Raw genomic sequence first — 21,355 nt, forward strand, 5'->3', positions numbered from 1 at the left:
GGATTTCCCAGCCGCGCTCGCCCCAAAGCTGGAAAATCCCACCCAAAGTCAACAGACTTTTGCATGGTCTGCCCCCCCCCCCCCAAACTGCTACGATTCCTGTGGTGGACGGGATGGGAAAATTCCCCCTAAAGTGTCAGCCTGGATTAAATGCTCAAGTCTTTGGAGTAGGACTTGAACCCACGACCTTCTACCCTGACAGCAAGAATGCTGCCCACTGAGCTGCAGTTTCGTGGAGTGTAGTGAGGTGTTGTCTCAGTAACTGAAGTTTCTCCTGATAACTATGGTCTCCCATTCCAGGCGTCATCCTGTGGGCTTTGTGCTAATTGGTGGAGCTCTCTGGCTATTTGTAGTCAGGATCATGGCCACTGGCCCCACTTTGCTTGACTCCAGCTTTAGCTATGAGCAACACATCGCCTGGGACAATAGAATTGCCTTAGTATTCCAGAGGGAACACCGAGAGGATTGCACATCAGCCCCCGCTGGGCATTTTATGTTGGTTGACAGAAGAAAAATTCTGTACTGTTCTCACAGAGCGTGAATAACTGTGAGACTACTGAAGCAGTGAAACCACTTCTCGAATTCTCTGCAGGGCTATTGGAAAATAAAACTTCATTAACACAGAGGCTTTTATGTTTGCAGTTCACTGCCAGAGATTAACTTTATTTCATCCAACTATTAAGGTACGGATCAGAAACCCTGATGTAATGATGGCCGACTAGATCCTAACAGTTTTTCTATTTTGACATTAGCGTGAAGATAAGATATTTCACTCCCGGTGTGATTCTATTGAAACACTAGGGAGCTTTTATGAAAACAAACTTTATTTAACAATACAGTTTAACTATAACAAATTAGCTTAACTTTTACAAATTTAAATCTTTAACATGAAAAGATAAGTTTCTTAACTGCTAACCTAGCTCTATTAGTCCCAATTCAAGCAATATTCCTCATATAGATTTAAACTCCTCTTTAAAATCAGTTATCAACACGCAGGCTTATATGCTTGTACTTGGGCTTGGCAGTCCTTGAGCCTCCAGAACACCTCTGGAGAGAGAGCCCTATTTTCTCCTAGCAGGTCCCAAACAGCCTCCAGAGAGAGAGAGAGACAGAGACACGTCTTGCTTCTTTCAGAACCCAGCAATAACTGCCTACTTTTCCCTGGATAAAAGCAAATTACTGCGGATGCTGGAATCTGAAACCAAAAGAGAAAATGCTGGAAAATCTCAGCAGGTCTGGCAGCATCTGTAAGGAGAGAAAAGAGCTGACGTTTCGAGTCCAGATGATCCTTTGTCAAAGCTAAAAGGCATTGAAAGTGGGAGATATTTATACTGCGGGGGGGGGAGGGGGGGGGGGGGGGCGGAAGATGAGTCAAAGCAACAGAAACCAGGGGAAAGGCTGCTAATGGCTGTCCACAGAGAGAATAAAGGGTGTGAATGGCCAAACGGCAGAGAAGCTGCAAGTGGCGACAGGTGGAGATGTTTGGGAGGGGGGAATGGGACAGAGGTAGAATGTAGAAAAGGAAAAGTGGGGGACAAAAGATAAGGGTAGGGGGGAGGCAAATCAGCCCCCTTTGTTTTCATTCTATTCTATTTTAATTTATTACTGTTTTCTACCTTTTATTGCTGGTCTTTTTTCTCTCTCCCCCCCCCCCCCCCCCCCCTTCAGTCGTTCCTTCTCCCTACTTCATCCCCCTTCCCTTGCCTTTTCGCCCCCGCACTTCCCCTTTTCTACCTCTGTCCCATCTGTCACAGTTTACAGCTTCTCTGCCGTTTGGCCATTCACACCCTTTATTCTCTCTGTGGACAGCCATTAGCAGTCTTTTCCCCTGGTTTCTGTGGCTATGACTCATCTTTCATTCCCTCCCCCTGCAGTATAAATATCTCCCACTTTCTATTGCTTTGATAAAGAGTCATCTGGACTTGAAACGTCAGCTCTTTTCTCAAGTTACAGATGCTGCCAGACCTGCTGAGACTTTCCAACACTTTCTGTTTTGACTTGCTTTTCCCTGTAAGCTGAGCTTCTCCCCTTAAGCACATGATTCTGTCAATCAATCTAACCAAAATCCTACTCTGAAACCCAGGGGGGAAACCAAATAAACAAAAATGCATTGACTCAGATTAAATAAACACATCCCCAGCTAAAGTCAATCATTAGCCTGCATTCTCAGCATGTGAGCTGCCTGGTGCCCAGACAAATTGGCATCATGTAAAGCAGAGCTGTATTTTAAACATACCCCTCACAGGAAACATGATATAAATACATTTCTTTAAAGCACAGTATCATCTCACAACCCATATACATTACTAACCCGTCCTTCCCCACCTCACCCTTCAGGAATCTGTTAGACCTTCAGTGCAGGATGGAGCGAATCTGGTGAAACTGTGGTATTTTGAATAAGCCATTAAACCACACCCCGTCACACGTTGCTATTGAAGTAGTCAGGGAGTTCCGGGCAGCATTTATCCATTAACCCCCCATCGCTGAAGCATTATCTGGTCATTGTCACATGAGTGTAGGCAGGAGTTTGCTGTGTAAATTGGTGACCGTGTTTCCTGCGTTTTGGCAGTAACTAATGTGCAGGGATACAGGGCCAAGAACAAAGAAAAGTACTGCACAGGAACAGGCCCTTCGGCCCTCTAAGCTGATCATTAGACCGGGGAATGGCATTGAGTCTTACTGCTCATTTGGAGAGCCAGTGCAGACACGATGGGCTGAATGGCCTCCTTCTGCATTAACAATTCTGTGGCTACACATCAAAAATACCCCATTTGTTGTAAAGCTCTTTGTGATGTCCTGAGGTGATGAAAGGCACTATATAAATGCAAGCTCTTTCTTTAACTGTTCCTTTCCAGTGGAGCCGATGTTCACAGCAATGTGTGACTGCCAGGCCCTGCACCCTGACCCAGATGACACTGACTCAGAGAATGATTTTGAGGAGGATGATGAAGAGGGAGAGGAATATGATGTGGAAGCACATGGTTAGTAAGATCTTTTCCAAGTCAATTCTATGCACAATAGCTATTTCAACAAAAAATAAAAACTATAATTTTCACTGGCTTGTAATTTTCTTGCATTTAAAAACCAAAAGCCTGTGAGGGTGCTACTTATCGTGCCTCCGAACGCTGCATTACGGAGACCTCTCTGTGAGTTGGACCTTCGTTTGCAGAAGCTTTTAAAAAGATTCTGCTGTTGACCTTTGGACACAGAGTGTGACTTGCATTACCGTCCCACCACAGCGTACATGTTGTAGCACACATTGTGCATTGTGGCAGTGAACCAAGTGGCTGGGGTTTATTGATTTGATTTGATTTATTGTCATATGTATTAGTATACAGTGAAAAGTGCTGTTTCTTCCGCACTATACAGACAAAGCATACCGTTCATGGAGTACAGAGGGGAGAAGGAAAGGAGTGGGTGCAGAATGTAATAGAATTTCATAGAATTCCTACAGTACAGAAAGAGGCCATTCGACCCATCGATTCTACACCAACCACAATCCCACCCAGGCCCTACCTCCATATCCCTACATATTTTACCCACTAATCCCTCTAACCTACGCATCTCAGGACACTAAGGGGCAATTTAGCATGGCCAATCTTCCTAACCCACACATCTTTGGACTGTGGGGGGAAACCGGAGCACCCGGAGGAAACCCACGCAGACACGAGGAGAATGTGCAAACTCCACACAGGCACTGACCCAAGCCGGGAATCGAACCCAGGTCCCTGGAGCTGTGAAGCAGCAGTGCTAACCACTGTGCTACCGTGCCGCCCATAATGTTCCAGTCATAGTTAGGGTGTAGAGAAAGATCAACTTAATGCAAGGAAGGTCCATTCAAAAGTCTGATGGCAGCAGAGAAGAAACTGTTCTTGAGTCGGTTGGTACGTGACCTCAGACTTTTGTATCTTTTTCCTGACAGAAGAACGTGGAAGAGAGAAAGTCCGGGGTGCGTGGGGCCCTTGATTATGCTGGCTGCTTTTCCGAGGCAGCAGGAAGTGTAGACAGAGTCGATGGCTGGGAGATGGTTGGAGGTAGCTCTGGGATTACTTCCAAAGCATGTGGTTGCCCACTCTCACTGACAGCCGTGGTCCAGTGGGTTAGCCCTCTCACCCTTCATAGAATCCTGCAGTGCAGAAGGAGGACATTCGGCCCATCAAATCTGCACCCACCACAATCCCACCTATCCGCATAAGACCATAAGACATAGGAGCGGAAGTAAGGCCATTCGGCCCATCGAGTCCACTCCACCATTCAATCATGGTTGATTTCAACTCCATTTACCCGCTCTCTCCCCATAGCCCTTAATTCCTCGAGAAATCAAGAATTTATCAATTTCTGTCTTGAAGACGCTCAACGTCTCGGCCTCCACAGCCCTCTGTGGCAATGAATTCCACAGACCCACCACTCTCTGGCTGAAGAAATTTCTCCTCATCTCTGTTCTAAAGTGACTCCCTTTTATTCTAAGGCTGTGCCCCCGCGTCCTAGTCTCCCCTGTTAATGGAAACAACTTCCCTACGTCCATCCTATCTAAGCCGTTCATTATCTTGTAAGTTTCTATCAGATCTCCCCTCAACCTCCTAAACTCCAATGAATATAATCCCACGATCCTCAGACGTTCATCGTATGTCAGGCCTACCATTCCTGGGATCATCCGTGTGAATCTCCGCTGGACCCGCTCCAGTGCCAGTATGTCCTTCCTGAGGTGTGGGGCCCAAAATTGCTCACAGTACTCCAAATGGGGCCTAACCAGTGCTTTATAAAGCCTCAGAAGTACATCCCTGCTTTTGTATTCCAAGCCTCTTGAGATAAATGACAACATTACATTTGCTTTCTTAATTACGGACTCAACCTGCAAGTTTACCTTTAGAGAATCCTGGACTAGGACTCCCAAGTCCCTTTGCACTTTAGCATTATGAATTTTGTCACCGTTTAGAAAATAGTCCATGCCTCTATTCTTTTTTCCAAAGTGTACGACCTCGCACTTGCCCACGTTGAATTTCATCAGCCACTTCTTGGACCACTCTCCTAAACTGTCTAAATCTTTCTGCAGCCTCCCCACCTCCTCAATACTACCTACCCCTCCACCTATCTTTGTATCATCGGCAAACTTGGCCAGAATGCTCCCAGTCCTGTCATCTAGATCGTTAATATATAAAGAGAACAGCTGTGGCCCCAACACTGAACCCTGCGGGACACCACTTGTCACCGGTTGCCATTCTGAGAAAGAACCTTTTATCCCAACTCTCTGCCTTCTGTCTGACAGCCAATCGTCAATCCATGTTAGTACCTTGCCTCGAATACCATGGGCCCTTATTTTACTCAGCAGTCTCCCGTGAGGCACCTTGTCAAAGGCCTTTTGGAAGTCAAGATAGATAACATCCATTGGCTCTCCTTGGTCTAACCTATTTGTTATCTCTTCAAAGAACTCTAACAGGTTTGTCAGGCACGACCTCCCCTTACTAAATCCATGCTGACTTGTCTTAATCCGACCCTGCACTTCCAAGAATTTAGAAATCTCATCCTTAACGATGGATTCTAGAATTTTGCCAACAACTGAGGTTAGGCTAATTGGCCTATAATTTTCCATCTTTTTTCTTGTTCCCTTCTTGAACAGTGGGGTTACAACAGCGATTTTCCAATCCTCTGGGACTTTCCCTGACTCCAGTGACTTTTGAAAGATCATAACTAACGCCTCCACCATTTCTTCAGCTATCTCCTTTAGAACTCTAGGATGTAGCCCATCTGGGCCCGGAGATTTATCAATTTTCAGACCTTTTAGTTTCTCTAGCACTTTCTCCTTTGTGATGGCAACCATATTCAACTCTGCCCCCTGACTTTCCTGAATTGTTGGGATATTACTCATGTCTTCTACTGTGAAGACTGACGCAAAGTACTTATTAAGTTCCTCAGCTATTTCCTTGTCTCCCATCACTAGATTACCAGCGTCATTTTGGAGCGGCCCAATGTCTACTTTTGCCTCCCGTTTGTTTTTAATGTATTTAAAGAAACTTTTACTATCATTCCTAATGTTACTGGCTAGCCTACCTTCATATTTGATCCTCTCCTTCCTTATTTCTCTCTTTGTTATCCTCTGTTTGTTTTTATAGCCTTCCCAATCTTCTGACTTCCCACTACTCTTTGCCACATTATAGGCTCTCTCTTTTGCCTTGATGCATTCCCTGACTTCCTTTGTCAGCCATGGCTGCCTAATCCCCCCTCTGATAACCTTTCTTTTGTTTGGGATGAACCTCTGCACTGTGTCCTCAATTACTCCCAGAAACTCCTGCCATTGCTGTTCTACTGTCTTTCCCACTAGGCTCTGCTTCCAGTCGATTTTTGTCAGTTCCTCCCTCATGCGCCTGTAATTACCTTTATTTAACTGTAGAACCCCATGCATTTACCCCAGCTAGTCCCCCTGACACCAAGAGGCAATTTAGCATAGCCAATCCACCTGACCCGCACATCTTTGGACTGTGGGAGGAAACCAGAGCACCCGAAGGAAACCCACGCAGACACGGGGAGAACGTGCAAACTCCACACAGACAGTGACCCAAGCCCGGGAATCGAACCCGGGTCCCTAGCGCTGTGAGGCAGCGGTGCTAACCACTGTGCCACCGTGCTGGCCCCGGCATCTCCACTTCTCTGCTGGGGAGGCAGGCTAACTGCAATTTCAAAATGGCACTGGAGCGTGGCGACTTCTTCCGAACTGTCCCCAGCATAACCTCCCATTCTATCTTTTACACTCATTCTGTGCTTTTAAAGATGTACTCTGACTCTTTTAAACTCCCTTACAATGCTACTACACCTGCACCCTCTCCTCCCCTATATGATCTATGAATGGTATGCTTTGTCTGTACAGCACGCAAGAAACAATACTTTTCACGGAATTCCAATTGGCCTCCACTTCCCAGGCCACTTTTTTCTCTCAAGTGAGAGCAGCAAGTGCTGGAAGTACACATCTGTGAAAAATAACTGCAAGTTAATGTTTTGGAAAACTGAGCTATAAGCATGCATAAAAATAGAGAGAGGGGGAGAAAAGGCAGCTACTCCCGTTATGGAGTGTGAGATGGATGACCTGCAGACTGCATCATCATAAATCATTTGGGTGGCACAGTGGTTAGCACTGCTGCCTCACAGCGCCAGGGACCCGGGTTCGGTTCCAGCCTCAGGTCATTGTCTGTGTAGAGTTTGCACGTTCTCCCTGTGTCTGCGTAGGTTTCCTCCGGTTTCCTCCCACGGTCCAAAGATGTGCGGGTTAGGTTGATTGGCCATGCTAAATTGCCCCTTAGTGTCAGGGGGATTAGCAGGATAAATGAGGGTTACCGGAATAGGGCCTGTGTGGGATTGTGGGGGGTACAGACTCGATGGGCCAAATAGCCTCCTGCACTGTGGGGATTCTATGATAATTGATGATGCATCCGAACCTCCCTCCTGTTCCGTCTAGTTTCTGTTTTTAGTCACAGTTGCTTTTTTTGTTGGTCTTTATTGTCTGTGGCTTTGAACAGAATGATTATTTTGCCTGCGAGTTCAGCCAAAGCTCGATTGAGGGAGGAATTACAATCAAGCAAGATACAACACAAACAGTTGTCTGTGAGCAAGTGGATTATGTCATGAACTATTGGCTCTGTGTTCAATCTCTGCCGACTGTCATGTTGACGAGATTGATTTCCTTTTCTTTACACCCTGGCAAGACTGCCTGGCTTTCTGCCCCCATACCTTAATCCAGTGGAGAAAAAGTGCTCACAGTTTGGCTCTAACTGTGTGAATGCCAGTAGCAGTCTTGACGAGTGTTGAATGGTAGCACAGCTTTCTAATCTCTTTAGTTTTCCAGAATGTGTTGTTCAGAAAGACCCGAGAGGAAGAAGACTAGCCGACTTAAGTGACATGGAGGTGAGGGGAGTGGTGTGGCGGGTAGATCCACTGGAATCTGACAGGGCGAATGGCCTCCTTCTGCACTATCGTGTCTGCACTGATGACAATCCCACCCAGACCCTATCCCGTAACCCCAGGTATTTACCCTAACCTACACATCTTGGGACACTAAGGGGCAATTTAGCATGGCCAATCAACTTAACCCGCACATCTTTGGACTGTGGGAGGAAACCGGAGCACCCGGAGGAAACCCACACAGAGAACGTGCAAACTCCACTCAGTCACCCAAGGCTGGAATTGAACCTGGGACCCTGGCGCTGTGAGGCAGCAGTGCTAACCGCTGCGCCAGTGTGCTCCCTCATTGTGCCACCGTGCCGCAACAGTCCTAGAGTCGTTATGGAGAGCAGGCAGGAAAAGGTTGGGACCCAGAATCATGAGCAGGCTTATGGGGCTGAATGGTCTACTTCTGTTTCATAGAAATCATAGAAACCCTACAGTGCAGAAGGAGGCCATTCGGCCCATCGAGTCCGCACCGACCACAATCCCACCCAGGCCCTACCCCCACATATTTACCCACTAATCCCTCTAACCTACGCATCTCAGGGGCAATTTTAACCTGGCCAATCAACCTAACCCGCACATCTTTGGACTGTGGGAGGAAACCGGAGCACCCGGAGGAAACCCACGCATATGTTCTTATGAGTAGGTTTGTCAAAGATACAGGCTTTAGTGGGTCAGTTGGCCTTTTCTTAGTCTACCTATTGTTGAATATCTTCAGTTTGCTTTGTTGCTCTTGCTGAATCGTTTTGCTTTTTAAGACCATAAGACACGAGCAGAATTAGGCCACTCGGCCCATCGAGTCTGCGCCGCCATTCAATCATGGCTGATATTTTTCTCATCCCCATTCCCCTGCCTTTTCCCCATAACCCCTGACCCCCTCATCAATCAAGAACCTATCTATCTTAAGGAAGGCTTTAAGATTTTCAGTGACCTATTAGACAGTAAATAAGAATGTTCGAAAGAAAATAGGGGTGGCACAGTGGTTAGCACTGCTGCCACACAACGCCGGGGACCCGGGTTCGATTCCCGGCTTGGGTCACTGTCTGTGTGGAGTCTGCACGTTCCCTTCGTGTCTGGGCGGGTTTCCTCCGGGTGTTCCGGTTTCTCCCACAGTCCAAAGATGTGCGGGTTAGGTGGATTGGCCAAGCTAAATTGTCCCTTAGTGTCAGGGGGATTAGCTGGGGTTATGGGGATGGAGCCTGGGTGGGATTGTGGTCGGTGCAGACTTGATGGGCTGAATGGCCTCATTCTGCACTGTAGGATTCTATGATTTTTTGAAATGTGGATGCTGTCTGATGTTGAAAATTCCATATCTAGGCCATAAGACGAATAGGGGTGCTTGAAATTGCGCAAGAGAAAAAAACTAAACAGAAAAGAAAATGTCAGTATTTCAACCATTTGATCAGAGCTGAAAAGCAACAGAGATCTCTTCCAGGGGGCAAAGAGGGGTGCAGCAGAAAGTGGGATCGACCTGGACGTAGTTGAATGACAGATGTCACAGTGCGGTTGCAGGTGTGAATGTGTGAGGATAGCGTGAACCAGACATGCGTGACATACCGTGACAGCAGATCCCCCCGATACAAGCAGCTCCAGGGGAATTTCACAGTAACTTCATTGCATTGTTAATGTAAGCCTTACTTGTGACGAATAAATAAACTTAACTTTACTCCAAGCCACATTTGGGCAGTTGGTGTTTTCCACATTGTATTTATTTTTAAATCTACATCCATGAAATATGACTCAGAATGCTTAGAATGGCGTCTCAGAAGCTTTCTTCATCTTCGCTAACTTGGTATAATCGACAGCTGCACATTGCAGGAATTAAACAAGTATATTTGAGTGATTGGCTTCTTGCACCTTGCAAATGCTTTGCCACATTCTGCTGACTGCTGCCAATCCCAGTACCCACCAAAGTGTTCACAAGGTTATTACTGATAGGGAAGTCCATTTGGCCCATCTTGACTTCTCCATCCAGAATGATCCCAAAGTTCTGCCACTCACTCCTCTATCACCATCTCTCAGTCCAAAGATGTGCGGGCTAGGTTGATTGGCCATTCTAAATTGCCCCTTAGTGTCCCGGGATTCATTGGTTAGAGGGGTTAGTGGGTAAATATATAGGGATATGTGGATGGGGCCTGGGTGGGATTGTGGTTGGTGCAGACTCGATGGGCCGAATGGCCTCTTTCTGCACTGTAGGATTCTATGACCGTTGCAACAACTGATTGAATTTTCTTTTCATTTTATGGGATGTGGGCATCACTGGCTAAACCAGCTCTGACAAAGAGTTATCCAAGCTTGAAACATTGGCTCTATTCTCTCCCCAAGATGCTGTCAGACCTGCTGAGATTTTCCAGAGTTTTCTATTTTTGTTTCAGATTCCAGCAACTGCAGTGATTTGCTTTTAGTTTAGAACAGTGTTTGTATTACCCATCCCTAGTTGCCCTTGAGAAGGTGGTGGTGAGCTGCCGTCTTGAAGTGCCACAATCCCTGAGTTGCAGGTACACCCACAATTAGAGAGGGAGTTCCAGGATATTGACCCAGTGAAAGTTTGTTTATTAGTCACAAGTAGGCTTACATTAACACTGCAATGAAGTTACTGTGAAAATCCCCAAGTTGTCGCACTCCGGCGCCTGTTGGGTACACTGAGGGAGAATTTAGCACGGTCAATGTACCCGACCAACACGTCTTTCGGACTGTGGGAGGAAACCAGAGCACCCGGAGGAAACCCACGCAGACATGGGGAGAACGTGCAAACTCCACACAGACGACAATGACCCTAGCCGGGAATCGAACCTGTGTCCCTGGCGCTGTGAGACAGAAGTGCTAACCACTGTGCCCTTGAGCCGCCCTCGAAGGAACAGCAATATATTTCCAAGTCAGGATGGTGAATGGGGGAGGGTCTCAACCTGGGTATTGTCCATATTTTGCTGAATTTGAACATAGACTGCTTCAATGTCTGAAGAGTCATGAATGATGATGATAGACCTCCAACAGCCACAACCATCTTCGTTTGTGCCACGTTTGGCTCCAATTTTGCGATGGCTTCTTGATGCTTTACTCGGTCGAATGCTGCCTTGATGTCAGGGGCAGTCACTCACCTCACGTCTGACATTCAGCACTTTTGACCATGTTTGAACCAAGGCTATAATGAGGTCAGGAACTGAGTGACCCTGGTGAAATCCAAACTGAGCTGCCCATGAGTAGGTTGTTGTTGAATGATTGAGACGGTAATTGGCCGGTTTGGATTTTTTGTGTACAGGACATAACTGGGCAATTTTCCACATTGTGGGGTAGATGCCCGTGTTGTAGCTGTACTGGAAAAGCTTGGCTAGGGGTGCGGCAAATTCTGGAGCAGAAATCTTCAGTACTGTTAATGAACGATTCCTGGGTTTATTCATGTGTTGAAACTTTTTTGTGAAGGATTTCTGATCATCTTGAATACGCCTGTAACTACTTCCATCTGTGTACCCCTGGTCCTCTTCCTGCAATTGAATTTGGAACAATTTTTTCATGTTTACCTTGTCCCTACCGTTTACAGGATTCTACGGCTCTGTTAGATTATCAAGCAGTGTTCCCCCTATAGAATATATAGAATAGTTCAGCCCCCTTGTTGTACCGCGGAGCTCCTTATCATTGCCACTTGGTCACCCATTCGCTCATCTTGTGTGCAGCCTGTTTGTTACATGCCTGACCTATTGCCCATTGCACAGCACAACTTAGAGGGTGCATTGTACTTGGCACTTTCTTTCAAAGGCCGAAAAACCAAAAGTTTCAAATTTCATAGAAACTAGAAGCAGGAGGAGGCCATTCGGCCTTTCGAGCCTGCTCCACCATTCATCTTGATCATGGCTGATCAAATTCAGTATCCTAATCCCTCCCCTTCCTCCCATATCCCTTGATCCCTTTAGCCTCAAGAGCTATATCTAATTTCTTCTTGAAATCGTGCAACACTTTGGCCTCAACTACATTCGGTGGTAGTGAATTCCACACATTCACCACCCTCTGGGTGAAGAAATTTCTCCTCACCTCAGTTCTAAAAGGTTTGCCCCTATTCCTCAATCTATGACCCCTAGTTCTGGACTCCCCCACCATTGGGAACATTCTTTCTGAATCTACTCTGTCTAACCCTGTTAGGGTTTTATAAGTTTCTATGGGATCCCCTCTCACTCTTCTAAACTCCAGTGAATATAATCCTCACCGATTTGGTCTCCTCATGACAGACCTGCCATCCCAGGAATCAGCCTGGTAAACCTTTGCTGTACTTCCTTTACAGCAAGAACATCCTTCCTCAGATAAAGATGCCAAAACTGATCACAAGGGTCCTTTTCCTCGTCAATCATTCAGACCTCTTGTGACTGAGGATCAGCTTTATGGCTCCTCCTTGTCCTGGCTGCGTCAATCTGAGGAGGAATATTTGCAGTGCTATTTGTGTGGTCTAGCCAGAGCACATTGTGCAGTTTGACCATAACTACTTTTGGTTTTGTCATCTACGTTGGCTGCAGAGTGTCCTGGTCATCCAGAACCATATGGCAGCTGCAGGACAATAGCCTCCCCACATTAAAAGACTCCCCACGCAAGCTGTTGACACGGACTTTGTGGAAAGTGCCCTCGCTGCTTCGAGGGGCTGCTGCTAAGGATGACTTTGGCTGCGCCACATTACCAGAAGGATGTGGAGGCTTTGGAGAGGGTACAGAAAAGATTTACCAGGATATTGCCTGGTATGGAGGGCATTAGCTATGAGGAGAGGTTGGAGAAACTTGGTTTGTTCTGGAACAATGGAGGCTGAGGGGTGACCTGATAGACGTCTACAAGATTATGAGAGGCATGGACAGAATGGATAGTCAGAACCTTTTGCCCAGAGTGGAAGAGTCAATTACTAGGGGGCCTAGGTTTAAGGTGCGAGGGGCAAGGTTTAAAGGAGATGTACGAGGCAGATCTTCTACAGAGAGAGTAGTGGGTGCCTGAAACTCGTTGCCGGGGGAGGTAGTGGAAGCGGATACGATAGTGACTTTTAAGGGGTGTCTTGACAAATACATGAATAGGATGGGAATAGAGGGATATGGTCCCTGGAAGTGTAGGGGGTTTTAGTTCAGTCAGTGCAGGCTTGGAGGGCCAAAGGGCCTGTTCTTGTGCTGTAATTTTATTTGTTCTTGTTCTTTGTGTAGTTTATCACTCCATTGGCTTTGCTGATCGCTCCAAAGGCTGTCTGCAGAAACAATCAAAGTTTGGACCATCAGATTCTGTGATTGCCATCTTCAGTTATTATAAGCAGAGATACTGGGCGGGGTATTACGACCTCGGTGGGGTGGAGAATTCCGTTCTGCGCGCCTCGCGCGCCCCGATTCCAGGGCGGGTGTGCAGGTAAAATTCCGGCCATTGTGTAAATTGTATATAGTAAGAAGTCTCACAACACCAGGTTAAAGTCCAACAGGTTTATTTGGTAGTGAGACTTCTTACTGTGTTCACCCCAGTCCAACGCCGGCATCTCCACATCAAATTGTATCTGCCAGTTATTGATCTCCTTCCCTGAAATCATCACTCACCTGATGAAGGAGCAGCGCTCCGAAAGCTCGTATTCCAAATAAATCTGTTGGACTTTAACCTGGTGTTCTGAGACTTCTTATTGTGCCCACCCCAATCCAACGCCGGCATCTCCACCTTGAAGTTAGTGATAACAGTGGTGTTTTGTTTTTGCTCATTTCAGCCATAGGTGGGCAGTGTTTGCAAATAAACCACAATCCGATTGCAGTTCTCCTCAGTATAATCTTCCTGAACACTCTGTCATTTGGAACAATTAATGTAAAGATACTGGTGGAATATATGGCCCAATAATGTTTAAAAGGCTTGCATTGTCTCCTGTATTCATAGATTTTCACTCAGTAACTTGTTGTGACCTGGAATTTAACCCCGATAGGGCTGTTAAAGTGCCAAAAGTAGGTTTCATACATAGAAACAGAAACTAGAAGCAGGAGGCCATTCAGCCCTTCGAGCCTGCTCCACCATTCATTTTGATCATGGCTGATCAGCTAATTCAATATCCTGATCCCCCCCCCACCCCTCATATCCCTTGATCCCTTTAGCCCCAAGAGCTATATCTAATTTCTTCTTGAAATCAAACAATGTTTTGACCTCAGCTACATTCTGTGGTAGTGAATTCCACAGATTCACCACCCTCTAGGTGAAGAAATTTCTCCTCACCTCAGTTCTAAAAGGTTTACTCCTTATCCTCAAACTATGACCCCTAGTTCTGGACTCTGCCACCATTGGGAACATTCTTTCTGAATCTACCCTGCTGGAATTTTATAAGTTTCTATGAGATCCCCCCCTCGCCCTTCTAAACTCCAGTGAATATAATCCTAACCAATTTGGGATCTCTTCATATGACAGACCTGCCATCCCAGGAATCAGCCTGGTAAATGTTCACTGCACTCCCTTTGTAGCAAGAACATCCTTCCTCAGATAAGGACACCAAAACTGCACACAATACTCTAGGAGTGGCCTCACCAAAGCCCTGACAATTGCAGTAAAACATCCTTATTCCTATACTCAAATCCACTTATTGTGAAAGCCAACATAGCATTTGCCACCTTTACTGCTTTTAGCAACATGCACGAGGACACCAAGGTCTCACTGAGTATCCACCTCTTTCAATTTACATCCATTCAAAGGCAGATCTTGCCTTCCAATTTCTGCTCGTAAAGGATAACCTTACTTTCATACTCCATTTTCCCCTTAATCAATCTCTTGGTCCGCCTTTGCTGAATTTTAAACTGCTCCCGATCCTCGGGTCTATTGCTTTCTCTTGCCAAGAAGAATTTGTATGCTTCTTTGAATCTCATGCTATCTTTAATCTCCCCTGTAAGCCATGGTTTTGCCACAGTCCCCTTTCCATTCTTGCACCAAATAGGAATAAACAACTTTTGGAGTTCACCTATTAGTTCCTTGAGTGCCTGCCATTGCCTGTCCACTGTCCTTCCTTTCAGTAATGTTTCCCAGTCCATCATGGTCAACTTGTGCCTCATCGTTATCTTTATTCAAATTCAGGACTCTGGTCTCAGAATCAACTACTTCACAATCCACCTTGATGAATATTATGGTCACTCATCCCCAAGCGTTCTCTCTCAACTAGATTGCCAACTAATTGTTTCACATTGCAATACCCAATCCAGGATGGCCTGTTCCTGGTTGGTTCCTCACACTCCAGAAATTCTTCCTCTATTATACTGTTACTAATTGATTGACTCAATCTACATGCAGATTGAAGTCACTCATAATCACACATGTTCCTTTATCACATGCATCTGTGATTTCCTGTCAAATCTATTTCTAATGTTACCATGACAGTTTTTTGGGTCTTAATACCACCCCTAAGAATGTTCTTTTGTCCCTTGGCATTCCTTAACTTGACCCATACAGATTCTAATATGGGCAGCACAGTGGTTAGCACTGCAGCCTCACAGCGGCAGGGACCTGGATTCAATTCCAGCCTTGGGTTACTGTCTGTGTGGAGTTTGCATGTCTGAGTTTCCCCTCACAGTGCAATAATGTGTAGGGTAGGTGGATTGGCCATGCTAAATTGCCCCTCAGTGTCCCAAAATGTGCAGGATAGACGGATTAGCCATGAGCAATGCACGAGATGGGCTGGTGATTGGTCTTAGGTAGGTTGCTCTTTTGGGGGGGGGAGCAGACTCAATGGGCTGAATGGCCTCTTCTGCACTGTAAGGATTCTATGATCTTTCCTCAATATCATATCAATAACATCTTAAATCAACAATGCAACTCCACCACCTTTTCCTTTCTGTCCTTCCTAAACACTGAATAGCCCTCAGTGTATAGTTTTCATCATTGGTCACCTTGAAGGCATGTCTCCGTAATGCCAACTATATCATACCCCGTTACATCTGTTCGTGTAATTAATTTATCCGTTTTATACTGAATGCTTTCAACATGGAGTCAAACTTTTTTTGTGCTTTCAACTGGGAATCTAACCTTTTAGCATATCTTCACTCTTTTCCCCTTTCGGGGAATGGCGGCCAGTTGGTGGAAGAATTTGCAGCTCATTATTACTACCCTGTGAACCACATCACGAATGCTCCTTCAGGGGCCAGCTGGTGCAGGTGTGGGACATGACCCCAGAGCTTCTGACCTAGAAGAGACAGGGACACTACCCATTGTGCACAACACCTTAGGGAATCAAATGTGTAGCTGAGAAGGAAAATAATTGCCTGTCTGTTGAGAAAGAGAAAGGTAGTGGAGACCACTTTGAAAAAGCTGGGAGAGGCACGATGGGCCGAATAGCCCCCTGTAGGGTATAATTCTATATTACGGTAAGCAGTAATTATTTCAGTTGGTTTTGAGTAATAACAAGAAGCCTTTGTTGTCATAAACAGCACAGAATGACTTTAATAGTTTCTTATTCCCTTGGTTTGAAAATGGCAGGTTTCTGTGAGGGCTACATATGTATTATTGGGAAAGCCCCTTTATTTCTGCAATGCACTGACCCAGTCTGGCTTGTGATCCATGGAGTGAATTCTGCAATCCTTTTATTGATGCTTGTTGCCCTTTGAAATCTAATGGTCCATTTCAACCTTCACTCCTGACAGAACGAGGACAAGGAGATGTTCCCACGTTCTACACATACGAGGAAGGCTTCTCCCATTTGAACCCTGAGGGACATGCGACGCTACAGAGACTCGAAGGCATGCTAGCTCAGTCAGTCAGTCAACAGGCCTTTCATATGGCTGGGGTGCGGACAGAATCAGCAGCAGTTGACACTGAAGGTGAAGTAAACTCAACCCTGTTTAAGCTTAAGGCGAGATATTGGGGGGGAGAGCGTGTAATCCTAACAAATAACGACAAAATTTGGAAATGTGAACAGTGGCAGAATTCAGGAGAACTGCTGAAATGGGTAAACAAATGGCAGGTAAATTTAACGCAGAGGAATGTGCAGTAATGCCTTTGGGAAGGAAAATAAGGCTATGTAAATAAGTGGTAAAATTTTAAAATGAGTGCAGGGACCTGGGATTTGGGTACATAAATTTTTGTATGTATGTACGTGTATGTTTGTACTTACATAAATGTGGCAGGGCATGTTGATATAATTATCCCTATACGCAAGTCCAGCTCATTAAAATAAATGAAAAGCAACTGGGGTCCTTATTCAACCACTGCATAATTCCAGTCAGTTTGGCAAAATAACCAGTACTGTCTGAGCCAGTTTCATACCCATTCTGCCACTGCCTCTTTAATCGCATGGGTTTTAATTTTAGTAACAAGCTTACTGAATGGCATTTTAACATATCCGAGGAAGATTAAAATATTGTCCATCCCATCCAGATTGGGTGACTTTGCTACCGTGAGCAATGCCAAGTGTTTAAATACTTCCTCTTTATCTATATTTTACCTGTCTAATTTCTCCACTATCTGTTTTTTTGTAACATTATCGTGGCGTTCACTTCTCAAAAGAGAAATGCAAAAGTACTCATTTAGTACCACAGCTATTCTCTCTGTCTCTGCAGGAAGATTTCTTTTTGGTCCCTAATGCAGTACCACCTGTCCTTTGCCTGCTCTATAAATAGAATCATCGAGGTTTACAGCATGGAAACAGGCCTTTGGCCCAACTTGTCCAAGCAGCCCTTTTTTTAGACCACTAAGCTAGTCCCAATTGCCCACGTTTGGCCCATAATCCCTCTGTACCCATCGTACCCATGTAACTGTCTGAATGCTTTTTTTAAAAAAAATGTGTACCTGCCTCTACGGCTACCTCTAGCAGCTCATTCCAGCCACTCGCTGTGTGATAAAGGACTGTGGTATGCCCTTCAATGTTGCCTGCTAATCTTTTCTCATCCGTGTTTTTTGTCCAGTTCTCCAGTGTATGCCCTGTATTTCTCATGATTCTGTACTGTATAATGTTTATCATAAGCCCCTTTTTTGTGTTTCATTGTAATCTTTCTTTAGTCATCCAGAAAACTCCAAATTTGCATGTCCTTCCTTTACACCCTCGTAGGAATGTGTCTAGCCTAGAAGAAGAGATTAAATCAAGAATGTCCCACTTTCCCTGAATTAAAGATTTAATGACCTTGTTTCTTTCTCTGCTTGATGCGTTGTGAAGTCCTTGAGTTGGGTATATTAGGGGTTGAGCTGCAGCCAACTAGTTTGACTTGCACATGACCTTTACTGCCTTCCTGTCATCTTCCTGTCAGTTGCAGGTATGATAAACAACGGTCATAGCAGTAAACCTAACCATGCTTCCTCCCGACTGATATTCATTACTTGCACTGCACTTGGCCAGTAATCTTTTTACATTCACCTTGGAATGACCAGATAGTTTTTCATAGAAGGTTCAAAAAACCAGCCACCCACTTTCCAGCATTTGGCCCATAGCCCTGCAGGTTACAGCACTTCAGATGCATGTCCTCTGAAATGAGTTGAGGGTTCTATCTCTACCACCCTTCAAGCAGTGAGTTTCAGACCTCAACCACCCTTTGGGTGAAAAATGTTTCCTCATCTCCCTCCTAATCCATCTGCCAATCACTTTAAATCTATGCCTCTTAGTCACTGACCCCTCTGCTGAAGTAAATGGAGCAAAGAAAATTACAGCACAGGAACAGGCCCTTTGGCCCTCCAAGCCTGCACCGACCATGCTGCCCGACTGAACTAAAACCCCCACCCTTCCGGGGACCAAAAGAACAAGGAAAGTTAATGGGTCCTTCCCATCCACTCTATCCTGGTCTTCACAATGTTGTACATCTTAATCAGACCTTCCCTCAACCTCCTTGTCCAAGGAGATCAATCCCAGTCTATCTAACCTTTCCTCATAGCTTCAATTTTCCAGTCCTGGCAACATCCTTGTAAATCTCCTCCTTTCTGTAGTAAGGTGACCAGTACTCAAGTTGTGGCTTAACTAATGTTTTATATAGTTCTAGTATAGTCTTCCTGCCCTTGTATTCCCTGCATCGGCTCATAAAGGAAAGGATTCCATTTGCCGCCTTTAGCACCACCTTGTGTTGTCCTGCCACCTTCAGGGATCTGTGGACCTTCACTCCCAGGCCCCTCACTTCCTCCACAGTGCTCTCCCATTTATTGTGTATTCTTTCACCTCCATAAATGCATCACTCACACTTCCATTTGCTACTTTTCTTTTCACCTGACCAGTTTTGAATACCTGCTGAGCTGACCTGAAGCAGTGCCTCTCAATGCAGTCACACAAGGCTGCACAAGGCTATATCCTTTGAACCCGCAAGCTAAAGGGAGAGCTGGATCAGCCACCAGGAAGGTGCCAAAAAATAAAGGAGGGGGAGGCAATGGCTTAGTGGTATTATCGCTAGACTATTAATCCAGAAACTCAGCTAATGTTCTAGGGACCCGGGTTCGAATCTCGCCACAGCAGATGGTGAAATTTGAATTCAGTTAAAAAAAATCTGGAATTAAGAATCTACTGATGACCATGAAACCATTGTCGATTGTCCGAAAAACCCATCTGGTTCATTAATGTCCTTCAGGGAAGTCGTCCTTACCTGGTCTGGCCTACATGTGACTCCAGAGCCACAGTAATATGGTTGACTCTCAACTGCCCCCCGAGGGCAACTATGGATGGGCAATAAATGCTGGCCAGCCAGCGATGTCCATGTCCCATGAATGAATAATTTTTTTAAATGGTGCTTATTCAGAATTGGGAATAGGATGTTTGGCTCCTCAAGCCTGATCTGCCAGCATTCAATTAGACCTTTACTTAACTCCATTTAGCCACCTATTCTCCATATCACTAATAAAAATCCATTGACCATGGGTCTGGGAAGCTGCAGTTGAACCCCAGTATCCACAGCCTTCTGGAGCCGTACATTTCTGCTGTATTGTGTGAACAAGTCATTCTCGATTTCACTTCTAAATGATCTAGCTGTAAATATAAGAAAATGGGTGGTGGAAAAGGAGCTAATTTAGTATCTACAACTGGGGTTTGTACCTAAGAAGCAGCATGACCTCTTTGACTTTGAGCTGCATGATGAATTAATAGCTAGTAAAGATGACTCTCACTAGAGGGATCATACATGTAGGAAGGTCAATGTTGTGTAAAATGTCCTCGTGCTGAGCTAACTCAGGACAGAGTAGGGATCAGACTGGGATTTTTCCATTCCAATTAAGTTACTAAAGTAACGGAGAATGTCTTTCTCTAAGATCTTGGGGATATTATGTTATATTCTGAAATGGCTGCTGCTATTTTTAGGACCTCATTGTTGTGTGGTGATTTTTTAAAAAAAACAAGTAGTGTGATATTTGTGGAGTTAACAAAAAGGAACATGAACTTATATAGCACCTTTTTTTACAACCTGCAGACATCCCAAAGCACTTGACAGCCAGTTAATTGCTGCTCCTTCACGTTTTCATATCCTCCAGTCCTGACTATTCAAATGCACTGCTGTCTGGTCTCCCACATAGCCCTCCATAAACTTGAAGTCATCCAAAACTCTGCCCAACTCTTGACTCGCACCAAATCCTGTTCCCTTACTACTCCTGTACTCACTGACCTCCACTGGCTCCTAGTCAAGTCATGTCTTGATTTTAAAATTCTCATCCTTGTTTTCACATCCTTCCTGGTCCCTATGTCTAATCTGCAGCTCCACAACCCTTCTGAGATGTTTGCATCCCTCTAATTCTGGGTTGTTGAGCATCACCAATTTAATCGTTCCATTGGTAGCAATACCTTTACCTGCAAAGCCTTAAGCTCTGGAATTCCCTCCCAGCACCTATCCTTCTCACTACCTCACTTTCCTCCTTTAAGACACACTCTTTAAAACCTCCCACTTTGACCAAACTTGGTGTCAAAAATATTCCTGTAAAGCACTTTGGGATGTTTTATTATGTTAAAGGTGTTATATAAATATATATATATATATATATATGGGGATGTGTTGGCGTAGTGGTATTGTCACTGGGTTAGTAATACAGAGACTCCAGGTAATGCTCTGGGGAACTAGGTTCGTATTAATTTGAATTCAGTTCGATAAAAAAAATCTCGAATTAAAAGCCTAATGATGACCATGAAGTCATTGATGCCCTTTAGAGAAGGAAATCTGCCGTCCTCACCTGGTCTGGCCTACATGTGACTCCAGAGCCACAGCACTGTGCTTGACTCTGAAATGGCCGAGCGAGACACTCAGTTCAGGGGCAATTAGGGATGGACAACAAATGCTGGCCCAGCCAGCGGCATCCAAACCCCATGAATTAATTTTTTTTAAAGGTTAATCAGTAACCAGTTTGCGCACAACGTGTTTTACAAACAGCACAAAGTTAAATTACCAGTCAAGCTGCTTTTTAGGTTTTGGTTGGAGGCTCGGAAAACCAGAACTGAGTCCCAATATGGCTGGTAAGGCCAACAAGCAATGAGAGATTGGTATCACGGTTAATTTTCGTTTTCCTTTAT

At 45.2% G+C, this 21,355-nt stretch overlaps 1 protein-coding gene across 1 annotated transcript in view; it reads left to right on the top strand.

Annotated features, from left to right (window-relative positions):
• Positions 1-21,355, top strand: part of clns1a (chloride channel, nucleotide-sensitive, 1A) — a 50,932-nt gene that overhangs the window by 17,909 nt on the left and 11,668 nt on the right. The window contains exons 4-5 of the mRNA XM_078222531.1: positions 2,856-2,981; positions 16,539-16,715. Coding sequence (XP_078078657.1) covers positions 2,856-2,981; positions 16,539-16,715 — 303 coding nt within the window. The remainder of the gene's footprint in view (positions 1-2,855; positions 2,982-16,538; positions 16,716-21,355) is intronic.

The sequence above is a fragment of the Mustelus asterias genome, chromosome 10 (genome assembly GCF_964213995.1).
Source record: "Mustelus asterias chromosome 10, sMusAst1.hap1.1, whole genome shotgun sequence".
In the NCBI taxonomy this organism is placed as follows: Eukaryota; Metazoa; Chordata; class Chondrichthyes; order Carcharhiniformes; family Triakidae; genus Mustelus; species Mustelus asterias.